The sequence below is a fragment of the Petaurus breviceps genome, unplaced genomic scaffold (genome assembly GCF_028583685.1).
Source record: "Petaurus breviceps papuanus isolate PSGF00001 unplaced genomic scaffold, PetGlider_PUasm1.0 220, whole genome shotgun sequence".
In the NCBI taxonomy this organism is placed as follows: Eukaryota; Metazoa; Chordata; class Mammalia; order Diprotodontia; family Petauridae; genus Petaurus; species Petaurus breviceps.
The window spans coordinates 20174981-20201823 of record NW_027185876.1 but is presented as its reverse complement, the minus strand read 5'-3'; the positions used below and the strand labels follow the sequence as shown (position 1 = coordinate 20201823).

Sequence of the window (26843 nt, the reverse complement as noted above, 5' to 3'; positions counted from 1 at the left end):
TACAAACAAGTCACTCCATCTCTCCTGGTTCCAGAAATTCTCTCTAGTAGTCTCCTATGCCTAGAACATTCTCACTCCTCTGTCCCAACTTCCGACCTCTCTGGCTTCACATTCCAAATAAAATTCCACCTTCCCCAATCATACTTAACTCCAATGCCATCTGTTAATCATTTCATATTTATCCTGTATATAGCGTGCTTTGTTTATATTTGTTTACATGCTGTCTCTGTCAGCTCAACTGTTCACTGCCTCTTTTCCATCTCTAGTGCTTAGCACAGTCCCCTTCCCCCCCCCCCCCAGAGGGGGTGCTTAATAATTGTTTACTGATTGATCGCCTGATTGCCTTTAAAGAATTTACAACCTAGGTGGGAGGTCAAGACTTAACAAAAAGAGACACAAAGAGGAGATAGAGAGATAGAGAGAGAGAGATAGAGAGATAGAGAGAGACAGATAGAAAGATAGAGATATCTCTACCTCTATAAAATAAAGACTTAAACTGATTATATTTAGCTCAGACTAAGAACTATATATTTAATCAGAGAAGAATGGTACTTTATTCAAAGAGGTGGTGAGTCTAGAGTCAAATGTCAAGAGTCAATTCAACATTTACTAAGCACCTACTATGTCTAAGGCACTTTATTAGGCACTAAGAATAAACAGGAAAAAAAAATCAGTCCTTACTTACATGGAGGTTAATTCTCCTAGACGGATACAAATAACATTTACATACACAAGTAAGTAAATACAAGCTAATTAAAGGAGGGAGAGAAGAGGAGCAATAGAGGCTTTAAGGAAGGACTGGCAGAGGAAGTGGTGTCTGAGCAATTCCAGGAAGAGGACAAATCAAAGAAGCAGAGTTAAGAAGGAGTACATTCAACCTATATGGGACAGAGGTTCAATACATAAACATAGGAGCTAAAATGTTGAGTTCAGAGAACAGCTAAGTAGTCCCGTTTGTCTAGTCAAGCAATCAATGAACATTTTAAATTGCCTAGTATGTGCTAAGCACTGAAAATACAAATACAAAGATAGCCCAATCCAGTCCCTCAAGGAGTTTACAATCTAATGAAGACAACAGACAAAAGAAAAGTGAAGCAAGAAGAAGGTGGCTTGGAGTCATGGTAGAGAAGCCAAAGAAATCCGGAATGAGTGCAGCCAAGAGAGAAATAAGATATCTGAGATCAGTCCTGTTCTCCTCCTTAGATGGAAGAGTTTATGGTTCCATTCCACTAATCCGAAGGGCAGAGAGGGTATTAATGAGGTGTGAGTAACATGGATGCTTGGGTTTTACAAGATGGTAAGTTCCCAAAGATAAGTCTGCTAGGAGAATGGTGAAGAAGATAAAAAAAAAAATCCAAAGTGAGTGAATCCAATTAAAAGGAGAAGATGCCTGGCTAGCAACGAGAATGTGAAATAAGGTCAGAAGGATAAATGAGAGAGAGTTAGATTATAGAATATCTTAAATGCCACAGGCTAGTGTTTATTTTCTCCTAGAACCTGAAGGTTTTTGCACAGGATAATGACTCAGACCTGTCCCTCACTAAGATTATTCCAGTAATTTCATAGAAGATTTAAGTGCAAAAGGGGAAACATTGGAATGAGGAAGACCAGTCCAAGTGAGAAGTAATGAGGCAATGAAGTAGGGTGGTGGCCAAGGAATGGAAAATAGGGGATAGATGCTAGAGATATTGAGTTGGATTTAGATAGGCAAAGGGAGGAAGACATTCAAAATGGGAGAGAAAATTGATAGTAGTGGGCAGCTAGGTGGCACAGTGGATAGAATGCCAGAACTAGAATAAGGCTCATCTTCCTGAGCTCAAATATGGACTTAGACACTTACAGCTGTGTGACCCTGGGCAAGTCACTTAACCCTGTTTACCTCAGTTTCCTCATCTGTCAAATGAGCTGGAGAAGGAAATGGTAAACCACTTCAGTAACTTTGCCAAGAAAACCCCAAATGGGGTCACAGAGAATTGGACACAACTGAAAAATGACTAAACAACAACAGAGGGCAGCATGGACACTAGTCCAATTGGAATAGAAGACTAGGATTACACTAAGAAATCATAGGAGGTGAGGATGAATAACTAGAATATGGCCAAAGTATAGAGGACCACAAAAGTCAGAAAGATTTTAGTAAATATGGTAAAAGCACAGAACTGAAAGCCATTTTAAATTTTTCTCAAGTGTTAGAACAAATGTAACAAAAGGGTCAATGGAGAGGTACATGGTGGGTGTTAGCAGGCTGTGACATACGTAACCAGGCAGATTTTTTTTTTAAGCAATCGTGGTTAAGTAACTTGCTCAAGGTTACATGGCCAGTTATTTCTGGGTGTGGTGCTAAGTATCAGAGCCCAGATTTGATCCCCAGGTCATCCCGACACTGGAGCCGGTGCTCTTACTCACTGAGCCACCTGGCCGCCCCTGTGACATACATAACCAATGGGGAGCTCTAGAAAACAGGAATAAAAGATGCTATCAAGGGTCATAAGAGCCAGAAACCTGGTACCTCTGTTACATTAGTACAAAGTGAAGAAGACTATCAGCACATTGGACAGACTCCCTGTGAACAAACTTATAGGAGGAAAAAATTGTATGGGATAAGGAAGTACAGGTAGAATATGGTCTGAACTGGTGGAGGGAACTTCTCAGGCATGTATCGATTTGAGAATATGTGAACATCCTAACACAGGGGATAAGTATTTTTGGAAAGTTATGCAGGTTTGTGTTTGCAGTTATGTGGTTTGTATATTTAAACGAATGACTTTGGGAATATAAAAGTGAACACAAATTTTGGGAATTTATTAATCAATGCAGCTACACACATTGTTACAGGATATTATAAATGTACAAAGTTTAAAAATAAAATAGATCTGGCTCATAATCTTTCAGCAACCCAAGTTCCACCTAAGCAATACTTGTAGTAAAACTGCTCATTTCATTTTATTTTTGTATTTACCTGACAAACTGTTACTTCAAAGATTTCTTTTAACCATAATATATTCTTCCACATAGCAACTACTTGATATTGTTATCATTTTATCACTGATCCAAATGCCACAGAAAAGTCACGTAGCAAGTCAAGGTTAAAGCCAATATAAGGCACGGAGAATTTATTACTCTTGCAGGTCCTAAGGACATCCAGTCACAACAGGTCAGATGTAAATCTCAGTATCTGGATTGTTATCTAATATTTTTATCATTAGATTGTAAACTTCTTGAGGACAGTGACTGTTTTCTGCCTCTTTTTATATCCTCAACACTACAGTGTCTAGCATAGAGTAGGTGCTTAATAAATGTCTACTGACTGACTGATTTATAATTTAAAATACTGAAACCTCTGCTAGAAATCCAGAAAATTTCAAATTAAAGCAGTACCCATTCAATTTTGAAAATTCAACATTACCAAAACTCAATTCAGCCATCTTACCCAAAAAAGTATGTTTTCCAAGTTCTCCACTGAAGCTAATGGTATCACCATTCTTAGTAATTCTAGTTCAAACCAAAGTTATCTCTATCTTCCATTCCCTATGTCCAATAAATTAACAAGTAAGAGAATTATAGGATTTTAGAGGTCTAGTTCAACTTTCCCATTTTTTCATTAAGAAACTGAGGCAGATGTTAAATGAATTGCCTGAGGTCACAACTTTAACCGGATTTAAAATCCAAGTCTTGCAGTCCAGGCTCATACAAATACAAAAATGCCTCTCCCTCATATTCATCCTATCATTCTCACTACCACCCTCATTTAGTCAGCAAATATTTACTGAGTACCTACCATGAATAGTTCAGATCTTCCTCACCAAAGAATAACTCACACCTGAATTACTGTAGCAGCCTCCTCTCTGACCTCCTGTAAGCAGTTTTTTCCAGCTGCAATACATCCTCCATACCAAAATGATCTTGCTTAATACCACCCTCATCACCATCACTCTGTTCAAAAGCCTCTAGCAGGATTTCCCAGGGCCAACAGGATTAAACTGGGGCATTCAAACAATTGACCCCCCTCTACAATCTGGACTAAGTAGGCCTTTATCACCCAATCTTCAATTAATTGCCAGCCCAAAAAAGAATAGTTTGATTATTATCCCCAATACAAGCTATGCTCAATTCCTACATCTAACTCTCTGCTGATGTCTTTTTTCTTTGCTTGCCTGGAATGCCCATTTTTGTCCTACATGGGCTTCAGTCAAGCCATACCTCTATAAAGCAGCAGTCAGTGAAAAGAATACCAGTTGGGGAGTCAGGAGACTGTTTTCCAGTATTTACATAACCCTTGGCATGTTTCTTGGTCTCAATTTACCCCTTCATAAAGACTATCAGTAGTTCTCAAAGGGTGTGCCTGGATATGCACCCTGAATTTCTTTGGGTTTGCTCTGAATTGTTGCCAACTTATATGTTCATTGTGCCAGGATTTCTCATGACAAAAAATAATACTGTGACATGGGCAAGAAAAAAATCTGAAAACTGCTGGACTGTATCATCTGTAAAATCCCTTCGATATAATTCTACAATACTCCAAGCTATTTCAAATGCATCCTAGTCTAATCTAATGAAATGAAGAACATATTTTATTCTATGTTATCTTTCAATGTTCTTTCAATATCCTAGATGTGTAAGCCTTGACTTGTCAATGAAAAAATCTCCAGAGAAGAGACCTTATATTTCTTGGACATCACTACAGGGACTGATAGTTACTCAATACCCTTTTTTTTTTTACTCAATACATACTCAAAATTTAAATACTTACTGAAAAGATGCAAAAGTTAGCTAAGAACACAGAATTTTGATTATAATATAACCTCTACAGGATGTAGAGAAGAATTTTTTTTCATTGAAAAATTGTAGTGTTAACTATTAAAAAAAGCAAGTAATAAGAAAGCGACTGAATCATCTTACCCTTTATACTGACAGAATACTTTCCCTTGAGTACTCCATAAACAAATACCAATTAGTAAAAACCTAGTCCTTCATGGAATAGAGCAACTGAACACAAATGAAGCCAAATTTTCCACAATTAAAAATAAACCCTAGTGTCATAATGACTATTTTCCAGTCATATGTTGTTTGCTTTCTTCACTATTTAAAAGAAACAATTCTGATTACATATAAAAAAAACAATCATTTTATTTATGTAACTTTGCACACAACAGTTCAAATTCCAACATAAGTCTCAAGAGCCTTTTAGAGAGAACTGACACAGATGAACTAAAATTTTTAAAGGTTTGCTTTTTTTGCCTTCAAATTTTAAGACTGCCACTAAATAACAATTTCCATATATCTGAGTGGTGTAGGCAGAGAAATGAATGGTTTTACATACAAATTAGAAGAATGTATCTTCAACTATCAAAATGCAGTTTAAAAATGTCTTTTAAACTGATGTCTTTTTCTGTATGAATTTCTAGGTTTTCTTTAAAAGACAATTCTGAAAAACTTGGAAATCCACTGAATTCTGCTCATTACTTATGGTTGGCAAAATTTAAGAAACACTGAAAGCTTTATTATTTCCTTGCAGAGAATAAAAGAAACAACATGCAGCAGTCACTGACCATATCAGGAGGACCTCTTGGTTCCAAAGCTCAGTAAACTACCCAGCTATCAAATGAAAATACAAAGAACTTCATGAGCCATATACATTTTAGCCTAGAGCTTCATTTGATAGTAACTGTGAAATTCAATTTATACAACTAAATTCTAAACATAAATTAAAGAGGAACATTTAAGCAAGCAATGGCTCTACTGTACCCTTGCTATTCATTGTCTGTTCTTCTTAGAATTCCAGATGAAAAATGCGCAAGTTTGGATCATGATCAGAAATTCTCCAATTCAGAAAGAAAGCACTGTGCTTCTAAACAGTATTGCAAATCTATAAAATTATGCAATGATCTTCAGGAAAAAAAATGACAAAAAATGTACATAATTAGCAAAAAAATTTGGACTAATTTTAAATAGAATTATTTTTTTCTACTGATCATAACCATTCTTAACAAGGTACTAAGAAGTACCTTGCGAAATTAATTCATCAGATACAGTAGTACAAGTGATGAAAAAAGTTAAGACTAACTTAGTGTAACGAATACCCAGAAAGCTAAGGGAAAAAAAGAATATGTCCCTAGGACCTTTTTGGTACTATCATAGCATCAAGACATATCAAATGTGCTACATCAGATATATCACCAAAGAGAACTGCTTAAGTATGGGCCTTAATCTTTCTGTTAAGCTTCCCATGTAAGGAATAAGTGTTAAGAAAAGGTCTGGAAAAAAGCAAAGAAATGGTTTCTGTATATTCTATGGAAAGCTTTTTTAAAAAGGCATCTCATATATTTTTATTGTATTAAATAAAGCAGGATCTAATGTTTTATTTTTTAAATCTCACAGGTGACCAAAAGGGGGCATGCTTCCTCTGTTTTGCTTTAAAGTAACACCTTAAGATCAAGATTCCTTTCAGTTTTTCAAAATTCAATCTTTAATTCTACTATGAAGAAATGCATCCCAGGATAATAGAAGGCTCCACAGTGAGCAGGTTCATTATTTTTATTGAACCTATAATATGCATACAGACTCTAAAAGTGAAATAAAGTTGCTGCTCTATAAATGCAAATTAATCAAGAGTCACACATAGAATTTTAAAAAATAAAATTATTTTAGAGCATCCTAGGGAAAGATTAAGAAGTAAAGTTGATATCGATATACTTTTAATTTCTTTTTAAAAGACCAGTAAAAAACGATTTTGCATCTAATAGAATAAAGCAATCACTAGCTTTTCCTGCTACATTCAAAGCAAAGGAATAAGAAGAAACCCATGAAACTTCACATGACCATCAAAAACAGAAATGCTTACAAAAATGGCTGCTTCTCACTGGCTACCTGGCTTTAAAAACAGTGATAATACTCTAGTAGAAAATATAATTTAGTGACTGACAAGCAAGTTGACTATCTAAACTTATTTACAGACTTAAGCAAAGGTTCTAAACTCAAAGGCGATGCAGTTGTGTTTTAGTAGAGGCAGCAGGGCATAATGGACTGAGCTGGACTCAAGAGGATGGTATGGAATCTAAACCAGTCACTGACCTAGCTATGCGATTATGGACAATTCTCTTCATCTCAGACCCTAAGTTTTCCTCATCAGTCAAAGAAGATACCACAAATCTCCCTAAAGGGTTAAAAATTCTAAATTCTAACCCAATGTTTATAGATGCTAGGGAAAATATTCCAAGTCTCCTTTTTATTCTTAATAACACCATTTCCCCAGTTTATAGAAGGAAAAAAAAAAGGTCTTATGAAAGCCATCTAATTAAGCATTCAAATTTCATTTTTCATAGTTGTTTGTTGAATTTTTTGATGCCATTATAAATACTTAAGTAATTTCAGCATCCTGCCATATAATGAATCTAAAATCCATATGTCAAATAACCTGTCTACAATAACTTAGATCTGTTCTCATTGATCTTTTTATCATACTTATCAATTATAAGTCAGTAAATTCAAGATATACAATACAACACAGCATTTAAAAAAAAGGAAAATCTGTATTATTCTTTCCTTAACTAAATTGACAACGACAATTTTAAAAAGGCTTCAAGACAGTAGTTTCCAGATTTCTTTCAACAATTTGATAAAAGGAGGCAAAAATGTTTTTACCTTAAGATCCTTTAAAAAGTCAAATATCTAGCTCCTTGCTATATGATATTCAAGACCTAAGTTCATATATATGATTAGAGTGAGATACTACAGGTGGGAAAGCAGTGGCACTGAGTTTTCTTGAAAGCTACAGGAAGTGATCATCTCAAAGCTATCAAAGAGAGCAGATAGGTCAGTTTGTGCTCCACTTAATTTCTGCCTCCCAGCCTTTCCCTACCTCCTAATCCCCAACTCTTTGCAATGTTTTCTTGTGACTGGTAATTAACAGATTTACAAACTGTCACATATCTCCAGGATACCCCAATGATTAATTTAAACTAACTAATGAAGAAAGACTACAAGTTACCAATATTTCAGACACTCAGCAGGGGCAATACTCTATAACAACTGAAAGATATTTTGTAAATTTCTAATCAAAGTAAGGGGGAAAATTGGGTAAAAAATGTGACAAAAGTGAGGGGGAAAACTGCACTCATAACAATTAAAGAAGATGGATGTGTTTTAACCTATTTTTAAAAAAGTATTTTCAATTTAATAATAAATGTACAGCGCTAACTCTCAGCATCACTGTTCCTGTAAGCAGAGTTCTAAAAGCAAAACAATATATTTAGTTAGCTTAGGATAGTAATAAACTGTTTAAAACAATCCTTTTAAAAGGGGGGGATTAGATCTAAGACTTTTATGTTTATACAATTCTTCTATTTCATAATTTGGGGAAATCTATTTCTACAATAGCATGGAAAGTCAAGATTAATAAATCTAGCTCTGCCAAACAATGCAAGACCAAAATTCTACAATTCCTCCTTTTCCATATTACTAACATTGTCTGTGGAGTAAAATTTTGTTTCTAAAATGTGATATACATTTTTATCATCTTGGATAAAATATCTACAGTCTCAGTAGTGGTTAAATTGCAGCTATAAAGGAAATTGTTCTAAGATAAATGGTTTCCCTATAAGAAGGTTTCACTGCTACACTTCACCTCAGGCCAATAAATCAAATTAACTGCACCTTGTCCTCTGTCCAATGACATCATCAGCTTGACCACATCTTGGGAAGTGGGTACAAAAACATATACTATTTAAGGAATTAAATCATATTACTGCTTTTTGCCCACCAAACCTCACCCGAACAGTAGTTGAAGCCGTCATTTACCTGAACATTCTCATTACAGCTAAAGATATATTTCTTTTCATGCAGCATTCAGGATTTATCTTTACCAGGAGCAAAATAGAAAAAAAAAGTATGAACAGGTTATTTGAAAATTGAATTGCTTTAAGTCAATCAAGTCAGGAATTTTGTAGCAAATTAAGTAGACTTATACTTTGAAGGTTATTGTCAGGAGCTCAATGTAAAGTCTTTTGACTTGTTTCCATGCTGATGTAACATAAAACAAAACAAAACAAAAAACAAGTGAACAACCAAGCCTCTTAAAAGAGGTCTGTAGTCTACTATTTTCCTCCAATATTAAATGAATGGTCACTAATGAAAAGCCCTACCATGTGAGCATATCACTAAATAAAATGAAACAATATAAAATGAAAATCAAAATTTGCTCAGGAAGAAATCTAAATCAGTGATTATTACTTCTAAAGAGTATGAGTTAATCCTTTTTTAAATAATTCCATTGTTTTAAATCTTTGATGAAATCAATTCTGACCATTTTGGAAGAAGAAAGGAACAGTAAAGTCCTAGTAGATCAGGAGGCAAAATATCTATACATATATATGCATATGTGTTTTTGCTCTAATTTTTGCCCAAATGGTACAGCACAAAGAGCAAAGAAAATACCTCTTCAATTGTCAAGTATTTTCCACATTCAAGTACCGATAATATAAACTTTCAAAAGCACAAGATTACTCTCGTTTTAAATGAAAAAAAAAGTAGATAGCATTGAGAAATTCTTCAAGTGTTCCAATATTACTATTGTGAAATGTCTAAAAATCTTAGGATTTCTCACATCTCCGGGGAAACTTGTGTTGATTTTTACAAGTACAAGTAAGATCTTGCAGGGAATGAAAGTGTTATTAAACAGAAATAGTTGTCCCCCAAAACAAAACGTATTAAAGGATGAAGGAATTTTATATGTTACAACTTCCACTAAAAATGAGAAAGTCATTTTTTCTAAAATGTCTAACATTGCTACAGACTATATGAAAATCCCTTTTAAAAAGAAAACAAAACATCCCAGAGCCTCTTGCTTAGCTGTGAGCTAAGCGGTTTTGAAGCTGGTCAAGCCCCAGGGGGGTTTTGTTTTGCCCGCAGGGGGTGGGGTGTAGGGTGTGGGGTGTGGTGTGTGTGCCCGCGTATGAGTGGTAGTAGGTGGGGGGGAAGTCATTTTGGTTATTAGTAAATAAATCAAGCGGCAGAGAATATGAGGCCTAGGCATCTGCTAGAGAAGCTAAGGCCTAGCTCTCCCCCCTTCTCTTCCCAGCACAGCCTGGGTTTGATCTTGGAGCCCTGCGGATTGCCAAGAAGGAAAAAAAAAAAAGAATCATATCGAACCACAAAAGCACATGGGGCGAATGTAAAATATAAACACGGCGTTGGGCTGTGAGTGGCTGTTATTAAAGGTCTGAATTACTAAACATGAGAGGCGGGGAAAGCCAGGCGGCCATTTCAATAATATAAACCTCCCCGAATTAGACATTATTCAAATGAGAGAGGTACCGAGAGGGAGAGAGGCGAGAAGACCCGGGGCAGAGCACGAAACCACCACAAAACCAGGGAGGGAAATCCCCTTCCCTACCCACCAACTCCAGCCCGACCGTCCGAGAAGGGTGAAGAGGAGCAGTCAGCAATGTCACCAAGTTAGCGAGTCGCCCGTCCCGGGGCCAGGGGGCTGCCCTGCTTCCTACCCCAGCGCCAGAGAGGCCAAAGGAGGGCTACCCGAGGGCCCCCCTCGGCCCCTAAGTCAGGAAAATGAGTCTCTTGAGTACCCTCCCTCAAACTATGCGAAGGGGGCCGGGACCTCCGGGAAAGGACCCAGGAGTTCTTCTCCCAGGATCCCGCGGGTCCCGAGGCCAAGGAATAGCGGGGAGGGGGCGACGACGCAAATCCCTCCGGAGCTCCTGCCCAGGTGGCTCTTCCTGGTTCCACCTTCCACACCCAGGTGAGCCAAACCCACCCCTGAACCGAGACGCTCCACGCCCCCCTCCCCAGAGCCGAGAGGACCCCGGCCGGCCCACACAGACCCTTGGCCAACCTTCCCGCCCCGAGAGAGGACCAGCCCCCCCCCGCCCAAGCCTGGGTCACTCGCGGCACCGGGGTGGGGGCAGAGGGACGCGGCCGCAGGAGCGCGTAGGCTGGTGGGGGAAGGAGTAACATTAGGATTTTAAACCTCAGACCCACGTGCGGCGGGGCGGGCTGGCGGAGGGACGCGCGGGGGCTTCCTCCGCCCCCCGCCCCCCGCCCCTGGCCCCCCCCCCCCCCCCCCCCTCCCGGGCCCGGCGTCCGGCCCGCCGGGGTCCCGGTTCTTCCGCGGCCGCCGCCTCCCCCAGCCCACGGCATTGTGCTCGCCGGCCCCCTCCCCCGGCGACACACCCCCCCGCCGGCCTCGGCGGCCCCCGGCCCCGGCCGGCGCTGCCTCCCGCCACCCGCCCGGCCGATCACTGATGAATATGTAAAATGTCTTTATTGTCCGCACCCGCGGCCCCCGGCGCCGCCGCCGCCGCGGACCCGGCTGCCGGGCCGGGAGGGCCGGGCGGCCGACGAGCGGGGACCGGAGGAGCCAGGTGGCTCGCCTCCCCCTTTGCCCCTTGTCTTCCCCTCCGCCTGGACGCACGGAGCCGCTTTCCCCCTTCGCTCGGCTCCCGGCGGGGGCTACGGGCTCCCCGGCCCCCCATCTCCCCGCCGTTAATTATAATAATCCTGAGTACTAATAAATTATGCTAAGTCGCAGGGGGGGGCAGCGGGAGCCGGGGTTGAGTATGAATATGAATATGTAAAATGCTGTAATGATTACCTGCTGCTGCTGCCGCCGCGGCTGAACTCTCATCTTGACTCGCTGCTCCTCCGTCCGCCATTTTGAATATTTTAACCAAAATCGGCCGGTCGATAAACCCTCCCTCGCTCCCTGCTCCCCTCCCCCCTCCCGCCCTCCATGCCTCCCCCCTCTCCTTTCCCCCCCCTCCTCCCCCCCCCCCTCCCCGCCCAGCTCTCTCTCCTCACACCAGGCTCGCGCCAGGGGGCGCACGAGGCTGATGCTCGCTCCGCCCCCCCTATGGCCCGAGTTCCCCCCAATATCCCCCCCAACACACACACACACCCTCACGATTCCGCGCCTGCGCCTCTCCACCTCGCGCTTCTTCACATTTCCTCTTACTTCCCTCCCCCCTTCAGTTTCTGGGTCCCTGCGTCACTTTCTCTTCAGGGACCTAGAGGGATTCGGGCACACACATGCGCAGTCTTTCCCCTCTCGCCTCCGACTAGTGTAGGTTTTTCGTGCTCGGTTGCTTTTCTTTTCACTCTGTTCCCACCTCCCCGCCCCCCTCCACTCAAGCGACTCAGAAAACATTTGCGTTTGCGCAGTTGGTGTGAGCAGGGCACGAGTTCCGCTGCCCGCTCCAGCTTTGGGAGGGAAGTTTGTGGACGAACACGAGGGAATGGCGTGCGGAGCGAGGGACTCAGGCCATTTTCTCCCTCCCATTAGCGGAACGGACCCACAGCGTAACTTCGTCGGCTGCCCTGTATATGAAAGTGCAAGAGCGCCTAGGCTGCGGGCCGCGAGCTGATGGCGGCCGAGACTTCCCTCTCAGACTCCGAGGCCGCGGGAGCGCGCCCGCGCCGCGGGTTGCCCTACGCGCCGACTGCGTGCTCGTGCCCGCGCGCCGCGCGCGCCCCCTGGCCCCCCGCCTGGTACGCACCTGTGGCGCCTCAGGTGGCTCATCCCGCTTTAAATTTGAATCCCAGACTTAATCCCCGCCCCCAAACACTCAGCTGACTCAGCCCTGGAGAATTTAGAGACCGACTGGACTCTAGAGGATTTGCGGCGTACTCCCGAGGAGCCTGGGGACCTCCTGGTGCTTTTCTCTGCAGCCCCAGCCCATAATACAGTGCCTGTTACACAGCAGGCGCCCAATAAATGCTTGCTGACTGCCTGCCCCGTTTGTTTCTGGCCTCAGCGCTCGGGCTACCTCAGCTCTTTTCTTAATCCTCCTCTTCCCCTGAGCGTTGGGGGAGGTGCAAAACAAGCCCTCAATGGAGCTGAAGCCTGCGTTGGAACCGGGAGCATCTCGGAAAAGTGCCCTGGGCGGGAAGGCTCGGCCAAAGGAAGGGGTCTGGACGCAGAGGATCCTGATTGGGGCGTCCCTATCCTGGAGAGTCCTACCCTAAACCCGGCAGTGGGCTTCCACTGAGAACATCTTTTTTCAGTTGTTCTTAATTTTGTTAAGATTCTTCCTTTGGAGCTGAAGCTGTCCTTGGCTGGAACCCAAAAATTTAATTATTTTAGCCTGAACAAAATCCTTCAGACATGTCTGGGGGTTTAGTGTTGTTTTTGGTAAGAGTTTAAAAAAAAGAATCACTTCAACCTTATGCTCTCGTGAAGACTAATCTCACTGAAATGATTGAAATGAAATGCTCAAAATTGGCGAATCTAAAGTCTGCACTGGAGAAGGAAAAACAAATCAGCCCTTGTGTGTAAAAAGTTTGAGTAGTGTAGAAAAAAAAAATGGGAGGGGCTGGACTTGGAGTCCTGGCTTTGCCACTTCCAAACTTTGAACAAGTCACTTAATTTCTGTTTCTTTTCCTTTAAATGAGAGGGGCTACACTAGATTTCCAGAAACCTCCTTACTAGCCCAGATTTTGTGGTTCTGTGAAACTATATTGAAGTATGCAATTTTGATTGATGGATTGATTGTACCTGCACATAAAAACTACCCACAGTGACAGCAAATAAATCTTAAGGGATAACCCTTTGACTTGTGCAAGATAGATTAGTTTGGAAAAATCTAAGTTAAATTGAACAAACTCTATTAAAGACACTCTCTAATGCCTCTGTGGCTTGGTGGGTTTTCAAAGACTATGCAAGTGGTACATGAATTCTAACAGATCCTATCAGGCTAGAAGAGTTTTAAACTTGATAGCATATCTGTAGTCCAAGCCTCCTTAAAGTAAGATTGGCCACCCAAGTAGTGATTTGGAGAGTAGGGTATGGAACACAGAAATCCATGAAACTTGGCTAAAGCATGGAGGGATTGATAACTTCTGTGGGTGGAATGCCCATACAGATAAGATCATGGATCTTTGGAAGACTTTAATGAAAATAATGTTTAGGTCATGTCCATGTTAAGCTGTAGGAACTGAATCAACATGTAGTGAATTTGATTTTTTCATTCATTGGCTTCAGATTACAAGCTCTGGGAGAGCAGAGATGGAATTTCAACTTTTCTTTCTCCTTACTGCACCAAGTACAGGGCATTCTTGATGCCAAACTGGCATTTCAAACTCAAAATGTCCAAAGAGAAATTAATCATTTTACCTCTTAAACCTGTGCTCTCTCTGGATTTCTTTTTCTGTTGGAGGAGCTATTATCCTCCCAAGTAGGTTCATAACCACGGGGGAGTCATACATGATTCTTTCCTCTCCTTTTCCCTATCAATCTCCATATCAAATCATTTGCCAAGTATAATTCATTTTATATACATAAAGGCTTCTCATCGGTTCCTTTCTTTCATATTTCTGCCTCCCTAGTACAAACCATTTCTCATTTGAATTATTATAATAGTTTCCTGATTAAGGCAGCAATTTGGTAAAGTAGATGGACCATTGGGTCTCCCTGAAGACAATACCAGAGTTCAAATCCAGCCTCAGAAACTAACTAGCTGTGTGATCTTGAGCAAATCTTTTTAATCTCTGCCTTCAACTGTAAAATAGGGTTAATAATAGCACTTACCTCCCAGGGTTGCTATAAGGATCAAATGGGATGATATTTGTGAAGGGTCTGACATGTAGAAGTTGTTTTATAAGTACTAGTTATTATTATTAATTGATGCCCTACTTCTAATCCCTCTATCTCCAGAGTATCTTTGACATAGATGCTAAAATCATCTTCCTAAGGCACAGGTCTAACTTCATCGCTCCCCTGCTGAAAAAAATTTCCACCACTTTCCTATTGCCTGAAGGAAAAAAATACAGCCAATACCCAGCCTAGCATTTTACATCCCTTTGCAATTTGGCTCTAATCTACCCTCCCAGCCTCATTATATATTACTTCCCTTCTCACATTTTCCAGTCTAGCCAAAATGACTTCCTTGTTGTTTCTTACACATGACACTGTCTCACATATCCATGCCTTTGCAGTATACTCCCTTCTCATCTCAGCCTTAGAATTGCTTGCCACATGATCCACCCCAAGCTTCTGTGTTGTTACCAGGAATAGTGACTGAACATGCTCCAAAAACGGGTAGGGATGGGGGGGGTGGGGAAGGGGGAGAGAGGAGAGAATCAGGAAAGGTTTCATTTAGACAATGGTGCTTTAGCTGAGTTTTGATGGAAGCATGGGATTATAAAAGATTATAAGGAGAGAAGGAATAGCATTCCAGGCATAGGAAATAGCCTGTGCAAAATCATGAAGAGAGGAGACGGAAAAGAGGCAGTAGATTCTATACCCTACTCTATTCTACCACTAGTTGTATTACTTTACACAAGACACTCCATTCTGCACTTCAGTTTTCTCGTTTGAAGGCCTTTTGCACTTCCTTCTCAGGATATTCATAGTCGATGTTTTAGACAAGTCCACAGAAGCTTAGGATGGACCTGCTCCCCAGAATGCATAATGGATGCTTCTTCCCCCCTCCCTACTTCAAAGCATAGACAAGTGTCCTCTGAATGTTTCCTGACAGTATACTGGGTAGTAATGAGAAGTCTTTCATTTGGTTGTTGAGCCAGACCTCTATGGGTGTACTAAATAGGGTGATCTCGATCCCTCAGCTTCTCTTTCCTTGTGGTTTTTGAGCAAGATGCATTGCTTTGAGCTGCCAGGTTGGGGAGAGTTAAGGTAAGAGGGAAATGGCAGGGAAAGAGACACTTCCCCCCACCTGGTTTATGGCACCTCTGTTTCTGGTGTAATCTTTCTTGATCTTAGGCTAATGAATAGCCTGAGATGTGACTGTTTAGGCAACTACTGAGACCAAAAGATCCATCAAAGATATCAGAGGAGTCCAACATCAGCAACCTAAGTTGATAGCAGAGTTTGATGGTAATTCCAGCAGCCAAGCACAGTGAGGAGTCAACATAACAGTGAAGGGACCTAATTGACCTATCCCAACCCATAAACTAGCTCTTCAGCTAAAATACCATATCCTTGCAAAGTTCTAGTCTAGGTAATCAAAGGAGTGCCTAAGTGAATTTGGTTGAGACTCTGTGGATGGAGAAAAGAACTTTCAGGTCCAGGAGTCACAATATATCCTGTCCCATGTGTTTTCCACATGTCTGATTCATTAGCATTGTATTTTAAGTTTGAGCCCAATATTTCCAAGGACTCTGTGTGTGTGTGTGTGTGTGTGTGTGTGTGTGTGTGTGTATAAGGGAAGAATATGCCTCCTAATATGAGGGGATTGTCTTATAACTACTGTTCTTCCTAGACTTTAGTAACTTACCTTTTGCTAAAGTGAATTGATATTTCCTAGTTGACTACTGTTGGGGGCACACTAGTTATGGGGCTCATGTGCAACATTACTAGAAACCTCAACCCCTGAGAAGTATCCCTAGAAGTAGTATTCTCTTCTCTGGGAACCTGATTTGCCAGTCCAGTATAAGGAGAGTAAGACCAGAGAGGTTACTACATATACAACTGGAATATTGGACTATATGATTCTAAGGTTTTTTTATGGGTCTAAGATTCAGCAAATGTTCCTATTCTTATTCTCAAAAGGCTTCTCTCTATATGCATTATAGTTCCAGAGGAGGGAACTATAGAGAGATCTGGTTGTTGTAGCACTGTAGAATTTTAGAGTTATCTGGATGAGCTCTAGTCCTAGAGTCATTATAGTGTGTTCTTATGTACAATCTCATAAGGATTTAAAAGGGTTCAATGGTGATCACAGTGCTATAAAGAACTGCTATTGTATCTTTTAAGTGGGCTTCAGGAAGCAACACAACAGGAACTTTTAAGTCACCAGGATTGACCTCCAGCATTACAAAAGTAAATTTTTATTATTCTACTACATATACATTCAAGATTACCCCAAAGTTAAAAAATGGTTCCCTGCAGATACATGCTATCCTGTTTTCCAGACTCATTTTATTATTGTCACTTTTAGAAAGCAGGTCCTGGTAATTCCCATTTTACTTGGGAAATATTAACTCTGAACCCAAAAATTCTCAGGAGCCAGATTTTCTAAGGATTTTTATAAGACAATGGATACATGATTTCATCAGTGTAGGTACTCCTTCCAACAGTACAAACTATCCACAGATTGCAGCCCATTCACATTCTCAGTCTGTTCGACTCTTTTCCTTATTCTTCTTTAAATCCTCCATAAAGGAGTCATCCAATGAAATGAAGGCCCTCCTGTAGGTCTTCTTCTCTAAGAGTAATACTATTGGTTATGTAGTCATTGAAAAAAGAAAAACCCTATATATAACAAAATACTTATAGCAGCATTTTTTTAGTAGAAAAGAACTGGAAACCAAGTAGATGCTGATCATTTGGGAAATGTCTAAACAAACTGTGGTATGTAAATGTAATGGATTGTTACTCTGCTGGTAAGAAATGATGAACATGATGAATGCAGAGAAGCATGAATAGACCTACATTCACTGATACAGAGTGAAGTAAGTAGGGCAAAGAAAATAATATACACAACACCAATGGCAATGGAAATAAAAATGACTGCAATGCAAACCTGAATGTTGCAAAATTACAAAGGGCAAGCATGGCTCTAAAGAAGAGATGTGAGAAGACTTCCCTACCCTACTCATCAGAAGAGGTCCACAAGTATGGAACATTGAACGTGTTTTCAGACTTTTTCAGTGTATTAAGATTGATGGGTTTTTTCCTTTGTCTTTTTTTTTTAATTTAAAAAATATTTTTGGTTACATGGAATGATTTTCTAGGAGGGAAAAGAAGAGGAGGAAGAAAGGGAAGAATAATGGGAGAAATTCTGACAATATAGAAGCAAGATATCAATTTATTTTACAAAGCAAAAAATATATAAGTACTAATGCAGCACAGTATAAAAATAAAGATTTTCTTTCCTGTGAAATACCATAATGTATCATTTAACAAATATACTATGTATATACACACATATACATTTTATTGATTTCTTTCTTTACCTCAGTCATGTCTCACGCCCACCCCAACCATATTGAACATATTGAACCCTCACTTGTGAGAAGGAAAAACAAATTAGTAAAATAATCTGACAATTCAGCATTCTGTCCTAGCAGTCCCCAGTCTCTCTTCTATGAGGGAGGAGGTATGTTTATCTAAGATACTTTAAACTACTGGCTTAGAAGTTACTTTACCTTCTAATACGGCTTATAAGACATTTATACTTCTCTCTTTGTTCTTCTTCCTCTGTTCCCTGTGCTCATGTGGACCTTGAATATAGACAAAAGATGCCTTATTCCTCTGGGAAATAAAAATTGGAACTTGTGACAAAAAGGAGTGTATCCTCCAGGGGCAGCTTCTAAACAAAAGACTCCCTAGCCAGGTTTACTTTGTTATTTGTCTAATGTTAACTTTCCATTGCCAGGTCTCGAGGATTAAGGCATAGGGAAAAGGCAGGGACACATTTAGTCTCTAGTTTCCCAGCCGTCCCCAGTTTCTCCTGAAGTCCCTATCTTTCTCTTCACAGTCAGTTCAAGTGCACAATTTGAACTCAGCTTGTGTGAAGCAATTCAGGGAACAAATGGCATATGGCTGAAGTAAATCACTGATGGGGCTCTTGTTACTCAGTTTTCTTGGCACAATGTCAAAACATTAAGCATCCCTTTCTAAGGCTTCCCGGATCCTGTCCTCTCATCCCCCTTCTACCCTTGGAATCCCTATTTTTTTTTTTTACTAATATGACCTATTTCCATTTAGCTTCCTTTTGATTTCTGGAGAAGCAATATCTTTTTCTGGGGAGACTGGTAGCCCATCCTGTGAATACTGTTTAGTGGGCATTTCTTGCTAGTCTTTTCTCCTGCTTTGGGAATACTCAATTTCTTACTGAGTTTCCCTGGGATGAACTAACCATCTTGATTCCAACAGAGTCCTCATTTCCATTCCCTCAAACTCTATTCTTTATACTTCCTTTCCTTTGAGTTGAGCTGTCTTGTTTGGTGAGTGAGTCACTCACAAGATCTACCAATCCCAAGCTATGCTTTCCATTTCATTCATATATCCTTCAAGAAGCCCAGAAGTACTGGGGCATCTCACCATCTTTCCTGCTTCTACACATGTAGCTTACTTTTAACTGCCCTAGGGACAGTAATCAAATTAATGCCATGATTTCTATTAGAAAAGGCATTACTTCAGCTTTATGATTTCACTCCCTATCCCTGTGACTTTACAGACCAAAATTTCCTTCCCTGACCATCACTCTCCTATATGCATTGTCTCCCCCTTTCAACTGTAAACTTCTTGAGACCAGGGCCTATCTGACTTTTATATTTGATTCCTCAGTGCCTAGCACATGTCATATGCTTAGTAAATTTTTTTTTCATTTTTAGAAAGTCCCCATGGCAATTCTGGTGGTGGGATGAAGTAGGTATAGTACTAAAGAAAATATAAATATGAATAAAACACTGTCCCTTCCTTCATGGAGCTTGCCATCTAGTAAAAGGACTAAGATATGTACACAAATATATATGGAGGGTAGTAATGTGAGATAAGACAAAAATGTAAGGGGGCATCTGATTGCAGAGGGCCATGAATACTAGGCAAAGGAGATTAAACTTTATTTCCCAGGCAATAGGGAACTACTGAATATTTTTGAACTGAGGAGAGATATGATCAGGTATATGTATAAGAATTAATTTTGGCAGCAATATGAAGGAGAATGTAGAAGGGAAAGGGTAGATATAGTCTAGACAGATGACAGTAGAAGTTTTCTACCATGGTAGTAGTGGAAATAGAGAAGAAGTGCAATACACAGGCAAGGTAAAGTTAATAGGATCTGGTAATTGGTTAGATCTGAAAGTTGAAGAAGAGTCAGTGATAATGGATGCTAAGATTTTCCAGCATCATGTTAGGACTTTGTCACCTTAATATTGTATCTGATATTATAAATTAACGAGTTACCTTCTGCCTATTTGGAATGGTGGTGGAGTTTGTCATAATATTTCACCTTCCCTTCAAACTCAGGTCCAGTCAGGAAAAGACTGAGAGCCATTTTGGAGGATTACAAGGATGTTGTTGTTGTTGTTGTTATTGTTGTTTAATGCATAGGCAGTTTATTAAAAATTGGCTTGTTCCTCAGAAGAGGGTGCAAAGAAATATTTCCACTGACCTTCAAGGCTAACAGAATTTAAAATGAAGTCAAGCCTTCAGAGAACAGAGTTGAAGGTGTCTGGATGCTAACAAGAAGGAGCATGGGATCTAATCACAGTGGTAATACTAAAATCCAGGTTTTTTGGAATCACATTAACTCACTATTTTCTCTACCTAGTGCCCAAGAAGGTATAAGCCTTTTAGTCTTCTGTCCTGCCTCTCTTCTGTTCTGGAGAATAGATCAGTAAGAAGCATTATAGATATTCCCTTTTGCTGTGGACAGCCATAGATAAAAGATTGCTCTTCTGGTGGGTAGAGGAGCAGCTAACAATGTCTCCATCTCTGTCACTCTGTCTCTCCTCCTGTCCTTGTGCCAAAGCCCAGGAGAGGTATCAAATTGACACACTCCCTTCAGAAATGATATTGTTTTTTATATCCCCGAGTGTTAAGGATTTTACTCTTATTATCTCAGAATAATTTCTGATGAATGTGTATATTCAGTTAATTACCTAGCATTTATTAAATGCCTATTTTGTGCCAAATATTCAGCTAAGTGCTGGGGATACATGGTATGTACTTGGTAATCCCAATTAAATCCCTCTGTTGCCTTTTCTCTTCTTTCTCCTCTTTACTTGCTAAAAATTGTATACGTGTTTATTCAATGGGGTTCACTCTGAAAGGGACATTCGTGGCCATCACTGTCAAAGATAATTGTTGGAGGAAATCAAGCAATTTTGGTATCAATGAATGACTAAATAAGTTTAGTGGTATTACTAACAAAATGAGTAGTCAGAAAAGGGAACAGGTTTAGTGGGAGTGGGGGGGGGGTGTGGAATAATAACCTCTACTTCAGTTTGAGATTTGGACAAGTTATCCAGATAGATGGAGGAAATGTGCAGTTAGACAGGAAGGAGCCAATGGAGAGAAAGGGAATGAAGATGGAAGACAGATAGGAAATGTTACCAGAGCAATCATACAAGAATCAGGAGAGAATGGAAGCAAGAACACAGATTAGCCTTGGGGAACAGGGTTACCATTCTTTAGCAAAGAAGGAAAGAATTGTTGATAAAACTGAAGAAGTTTAAGAAATTGAGGAGCTGTTGTTGGATGAAGCCAGGCTTTGGCTAAACTATCTGCTGTAAACTCATGAAGGGAGTTATGCTTTTAGGCTTAAGGAGAGAAGAAAAAGTTGGAAACAGTCACAGTAGGAAATGAAATAAACCAGGAATTGAAAACTTTTTTTTAAAATTGATAATTAGTTTACCTTGTAATACTATTTGTTTTATTTTATGCATTCAAAAACATTGTTCTGAGAAGGGGTCTAGAGGGTACCAGATTGCCAAAAGAGTACATGACACAAAAAAAGGTTAATATCCTCTAAAATAGCCAATAAGAATAGATTAATTGGATTGTGTGTTACTAAGTATTATTCAATTACAGGTACTTGCATTGTGGTTTTATTAGGTCATCATCTACATTGAACAGATAAGGAAGAAAGTCCATTCACTAATTGAAATCAGAAGATTTTTATTCCTGAGCATTACCAACTTCCCCCATCCCAGGACCTTATTATAAGTTTTTGTATTGCCAGGGTAATATTCACAGCACTATTGGTGACTATGAATATGCCTGCATATTTCTGAATCATAAAATATAACAGACTCTCCATATAGAAGACAGAAGCAAAACATTCATTCTGACACCAGAAAGCCAAATCCCAGCACCAGAAAATTGAATCCATCATAGCAACAAAGAAGTTAACATACCTTATCACTGCAGGAAGCACCACCATTCCAAAGCCTTCCCCCTGCTGGGGCCTTCCCACAAACAAACACTCACAATCCTAACTGTCTTTTTGCCAGAGTCTCCTCTCTCCCTCTATACTAACTGCTCTGACTCATTTCCTTCTCCACTTGTTCAGCAAACTCCTCCCACCACAGGCTCCATGTGATTATATTCAGCCTATCAAAGGGCAGGGAAGATTTTCAAATTCCCTTAGGCCTATTAAGGGGCAGGAAATATCTCCAAATTACTATTATCATTACAGTCATCCCCCTTTTCTTCTGAATCTTTAATCTCTCTCCCTACCTTGTTCCTTCCTAGTCATCTACAGACATGCTAATATCTCTCCACACTAAAAACAAAACAACCACAAAAACAAGTTCCCTTGACTGGACTATCTCCTCAAGCTAATATCCTATGTCTCTTCTCCCTTTCACTACCAAATTTATTAGAAGAGTATTTTCTGCCACCACTTTCTGACCCCTCACTCTGTCTTTGGTGTCTAGCAACCTTGCTTCTATTCCCATTAGTCTACTGAAATTCCTTTCTTGAAGGTATTCATTGAACTCCTAATTGCCAAATTCAGTTACCTTTTCTCTGTCCTCAACTTCTTTAATTTTTCTGCAATAAATGACACTAAGCACTACCCCTTCCTTCTGGACATTCTCTTTTACCTTGAGTTTTTTTGGTAACTAGTTTTACATGATTCTTACTGCTACTACTCTGGCATCTCCTCTAGCTCATCTTTCTTCTTCCTCAAGGTTTTATCTTTAGCAGATTTTTCTTCTCTTTTTAGCCTCTGCCTTGGTAGACACTTAATAAATGCTTTTTGATTGATTGATTATGCTCATCCATTCTCTTTATTTTTTGGTGAGGCAGTTGGGGTTTAAGTAACTTGCCCAAGGTCACACAGCTAGCAAGTGTCAGGTATCTGAGGCTGGATTTGAACTCAGGCACTGCTGACTCTAGGGTCAGTGCTCTATCCATTGTGCCACCTAACTACCCCTATTCTCAACTCTTTTTCTATATGGGTGACTTTAGGCTTTACCTCACTGAGTATCAAGCTCCAGAATCGTTTCTAGTTGCTCCATTGGAATGTCCTCCTGATATTAGAAGCTCAATATGTCTAAAACTAAACTTTTTTCTTTTATTCATTAAAAAACATTTTTTATAAACAAGCATTTATTTTCTTTCCCATGTTCATCCTCTTTCTACCTCCAATTTTTTTTTTAAATAAGTAAGAAGTATTCTTCATCATTGGTACTCTAGAATACTATTTGATCAGAGTTCTCAAGACCTTCAAATTTTTTCATTTTTACAATGTAGTTGTTATTATATGAATTGTTCTGTTCCCTTCACCCTGAATCACAAACTCATCATGTTTCTCCCAAAACCTATTCTTCTTTACTTCCTTATTTCTCTTCAAAGTCATTCCGTGGCCTACGAAATTGAGTCCAGACTCCCCAGCCAACTCTTCAGGGCTCTCCACAATTTGGATCCAATCTTGCTTTCCAGCCTTAACATACTGTAGACTCCAGCCAGACTAGATTATGCGTCTCTTTTGCTTTGCTTCTTTCATGCTTTTGTTTATGTTTACCCACTTCCCCAGCTTCTCCCATTAAAATCTTACCCATCTTTTTTAGGCCCAATGCAAATACCACCTTTTTCCATGCTACCTTCCTGAATCATTCCAGTCTAAAGTATTCCCTCCCTCGTTGGAACCTTCCTAGCATCTTGTTATGCATTTACCATATTCTATTTTGAATTGTAATTAAATGGAGGAATGATTTTCTAAAAACAAGTTTTTATCGATGCCCTTTATTGTATTATCATACTTTCCCCTCATATCCTTCCCCAACCCCTCCCAGAGAACCATCCCATATAATAAATACTATTATTTTGAAGACAAATAAGGAAAGAAAAAGAAGAAAATATCACAACAGATAATTTGAAAAAGAGCATTGAAAAAGTCCAAAAAACATGTGCAATGTACACTACCTATGAATCTTCCACCTCTACAAAGGAGATGGATGGGGATTGTCCTTTCATATCTCTTCATTTAAATCATGCTTAATCTTTATAATGTTGCTACATTCACTTTTGATTTTTTTGTATGGTTGTTCTTTCCAGTTACATTGTTGTAGTCATTGTAAATAATGTTTTCTATGCTTAGCTTACTTCACTCTGCATTGGTTCATGCAGATCTCACCACATTTCTCTGTATTCATTACATTAATCATTTCTTACAGCATCATGATATTCCATTACATTTATGTAACCACAATTATTTTAGCCATTCCCCAATTAATAAGCCTCTGTTTTGTTTCCAGTTCTTTTCTATCACAAAAAGCACTGGTATAAATGTTTTGGTGTATATAAGGACTTTATTCTTATCAGTGGTTTCCTTGGGGTATGCTGGAGTGCGCGTGCACACACACACACACACACACATATACACACACTTGTTTATTTGTTGTTTGTGTATCTTGGATACCAAACCTTTATCAGAAAAGAATGATAAAAAAAACATTTTCAATCACTTCCCTTCTTATCCTACATATATTAATTTTGTCTGTGCAAAAAGTTTTTTAGTTTCCTGTAAGCAAAGTTATCTATTTTATCTTTTGTAATGGCCTCCATTCCTTGCTTAGTTAAGAATACATATTCCCTGGATGGAGTCAAGATGGCAAGTAGAAGCAGGACCTCCTCTCTGCTCCAGCTTCCACCTTCCCCAATCCATGTAAAAAGGGGACTCTAAACAAACTTTGGAGCTGCAGAGCCCACAAAATGACACAGAGAAGCTAACCTCCCACTGAGGACAGCCCCGCAGGCCTGCAGGAATCGGCCAGGGTAGCGCTCAGGGAGCCGAGCCCAGCCCCACACCCAGGCTTTAGCCCCAGGGCAGGCCTGACCAGCCTCCCGCCAGAGGGACTCCAGATCAGCAGCAGCTGTGGCCATTTCCAGATTTATCAACACATAGATGCAAAGGACAAAGTGAGAGGTCAGTGCAGTCTGGACTTTGGGACCCAGTAAGTGGGAGTGCATGGCTTTTGCCCTTGGGGCAAGAAGCCTCTGAGACATCTGCACAGCCAGCCAGCGCAGCATGGCAGCTTCAGCTCCTGGCTTGCAGAGTGTAGGGGGACCAAGCACCAGTCTGAGGGGTAATTGCTCTTGCTTTAACTTGCTTGGATATGGATTACAGTCTAGGGTGGAGGTCCTGGGGTGTGCAACCAGCTTGCCAGAGTGTGTGGAGGCTTCAGAGAAGGCACCCAACTAATACCTTTGGCAGCTATGAAAACCCCAGCGTTTGGGATGAAAGCTCCCCTGTCTGGTGGCAGAGTCCTACTGTGGCAAAAAGCCCAGGGGTCAAGTGACTGAGGGGCAACATGACCAGGCAAAGGAAACAAAGCAGACAGAAGATTCCAACATTAGACTCCTATTTTGGGGACAAAAAGGAGAAAATCATGGAACAGGAGGAAAACAGTGAAGTCAGAACTCCTGCACCAAAAGCTCCAAAGGGAAATATGAGCTGGTTACAGGCCATAGAGGACCTTAAGAAGCAGATAAGAGAAGTGGAGGAAAAATTGGGAAGAGAAATGAGAATGAAGCAAGAAAATTACGAAATGAGAGTCAACAGCCTGACTGAGGAAAATACTACCTTAAAAAATAGACTAACGCAAATGGCAAACGAGGCTCAAAAAGGCAATGAGGAGAAGAATGCCTTAAAAAGCTGAATTTGCCAGATGGGAAAAGAATCTCAAAAGCTCACTGAGGAGAATCATTGCTTCAGAATTAGATTGGAGCAAATGGAAGCTAATGACTTTATGAGAAATCAAGATGCTGTTAAACAGATCCAAACAAATGAAAGAATAGAAGGCAATGTAAAATATCTCATGGGAAAAACCACTGACCTGGAAAACAGATCCAGGAGAGATAATTTAAAAATTATTGGACTACCTGAAAGCCATGATCAAAGTAAGAACCTGGAAATCATCCTCCAGGAAGTTCTCAAAGAAAACTGCCCTGATGTTTTAGAACCAGAGGGCAAAATAGAGGTTGAAAGAATCCACCCATCACCTCCTGAAAAAGATCCCAAAAAGAAAACTCCTAGGAATATTATAGCCAGGTTCTGGAATTCCCAGATTAAGGAGAGAATATGACAAGCAGCCAGGAAGAAACAATTTGAATATTGTGGAAACACAATCAGGATAACCCAGGATCTGGCAGCTTCTACACTGAGGGATCGAAGGGCTTGGAATATGATATTCCGGAAGTCAAAGGAGCTGGGATTAAAACCAAGAGTCACCTACCCAGCAAAACTGAGTATCATGTTTCAGGGGGAAATATGGTCATTCAGTGGAATAGAGGACTTTCAAGCATTCTTGCTGAAAAAACCAGAGTTGAATAGAAAATTTGACATTCAGATACAAGAAGCAAGAGAAGCATGAGAAGCTAAACAGGGAAAAGAAATCATAAGGAACTTATCAAAGTTGAACTATTAACATTCCTACATGGAAAAACAATAATTGTAACTGATGAAACTTTTCTCAGTAGTTGAAGGGAATAGAAATATATATATATATACATATATATATATACATGTATGTGTCCATATATGAGGGTATATGGGCATATGAATACATATGTGAAAGTGTGTATATATATGTTTACAGATATACATAGATAGAGGGCACAGGACAAATTTAACAGGAAAGGATGATACTTAAAAAGTGAAATTAAGAGGTGAGAGAGGAATATAATGAGAGGAGATGGGGAGAGACAGAATGGGGTAAACTATCTCATATAGAAGAGGCAAGGAAAAATGGTTACAATGGAGGGGAAGAATAGGAAGGCAAAAGGGAATGGGTCAACCTTATTCCCATTGAATTTGGCTTGAGGAGGGAATGAAATGCACACTAAATAGGGTATCTCACCCTCCAGGAGAGTAGGGGGGGGAAGGGAATGAGAGGTGGAATGATGGAAGGGAGGGCAGGCT

General features: G+C 40.2%; 1 protein-coding gene and 1 long non-coding RNA gene across 7 annotated transcripts in view; one reads left to right on the top strand and one right to left on the bottom strand.

Annotated features, from left to right (window-relative positions):
- POU2F1 (POU class 2 homeobox 1) overlaps positions 1-12405 on the bottom strand; it is a 251536-nt gene extending 239131 nt beyond the window's left edge. The window contains exons 1-3 of one of the 6 annotated variants that reach the window (XM_069094708.1): positions 11909-12405; positions 11606-11647; positions 8797-8855 (exon numbers count right to left, since the gene is read on the bottom strand). Coding sequence is in view for 1 of the 6 variants with exons in the window: in XM_069094703.1 (XP_068950804.1) it covers positions 11606-11666 (61 nt within the window). In the remaining 5 variants the exon portion in view is untranslated. Of the gene's footprint in view, positions 1-8796; positions 8856-11605; positions 11738-11908 lie in introns of those variants that run through there. The other 5 variants (XM_069094705.1, XM_069094707.1, XM_069094703.1 and 2 more) reach the window with 5 other exon arrangements.
- LOC138166235 (uncharacterized) overlaps positions 10134-26843 on the top strand; it is a 62750-nt gene continuing 46040 nt past the window's right edge. Inside the window, exon 1 of the long non-coding RNA XR_011169573.1 lies at positions 10134-10753. This is a non-coding gene — a long non-coding RNA (uncharacterized lncRNA). The remainder of the gene's footprint in view (positions 10754-26843) is intronic.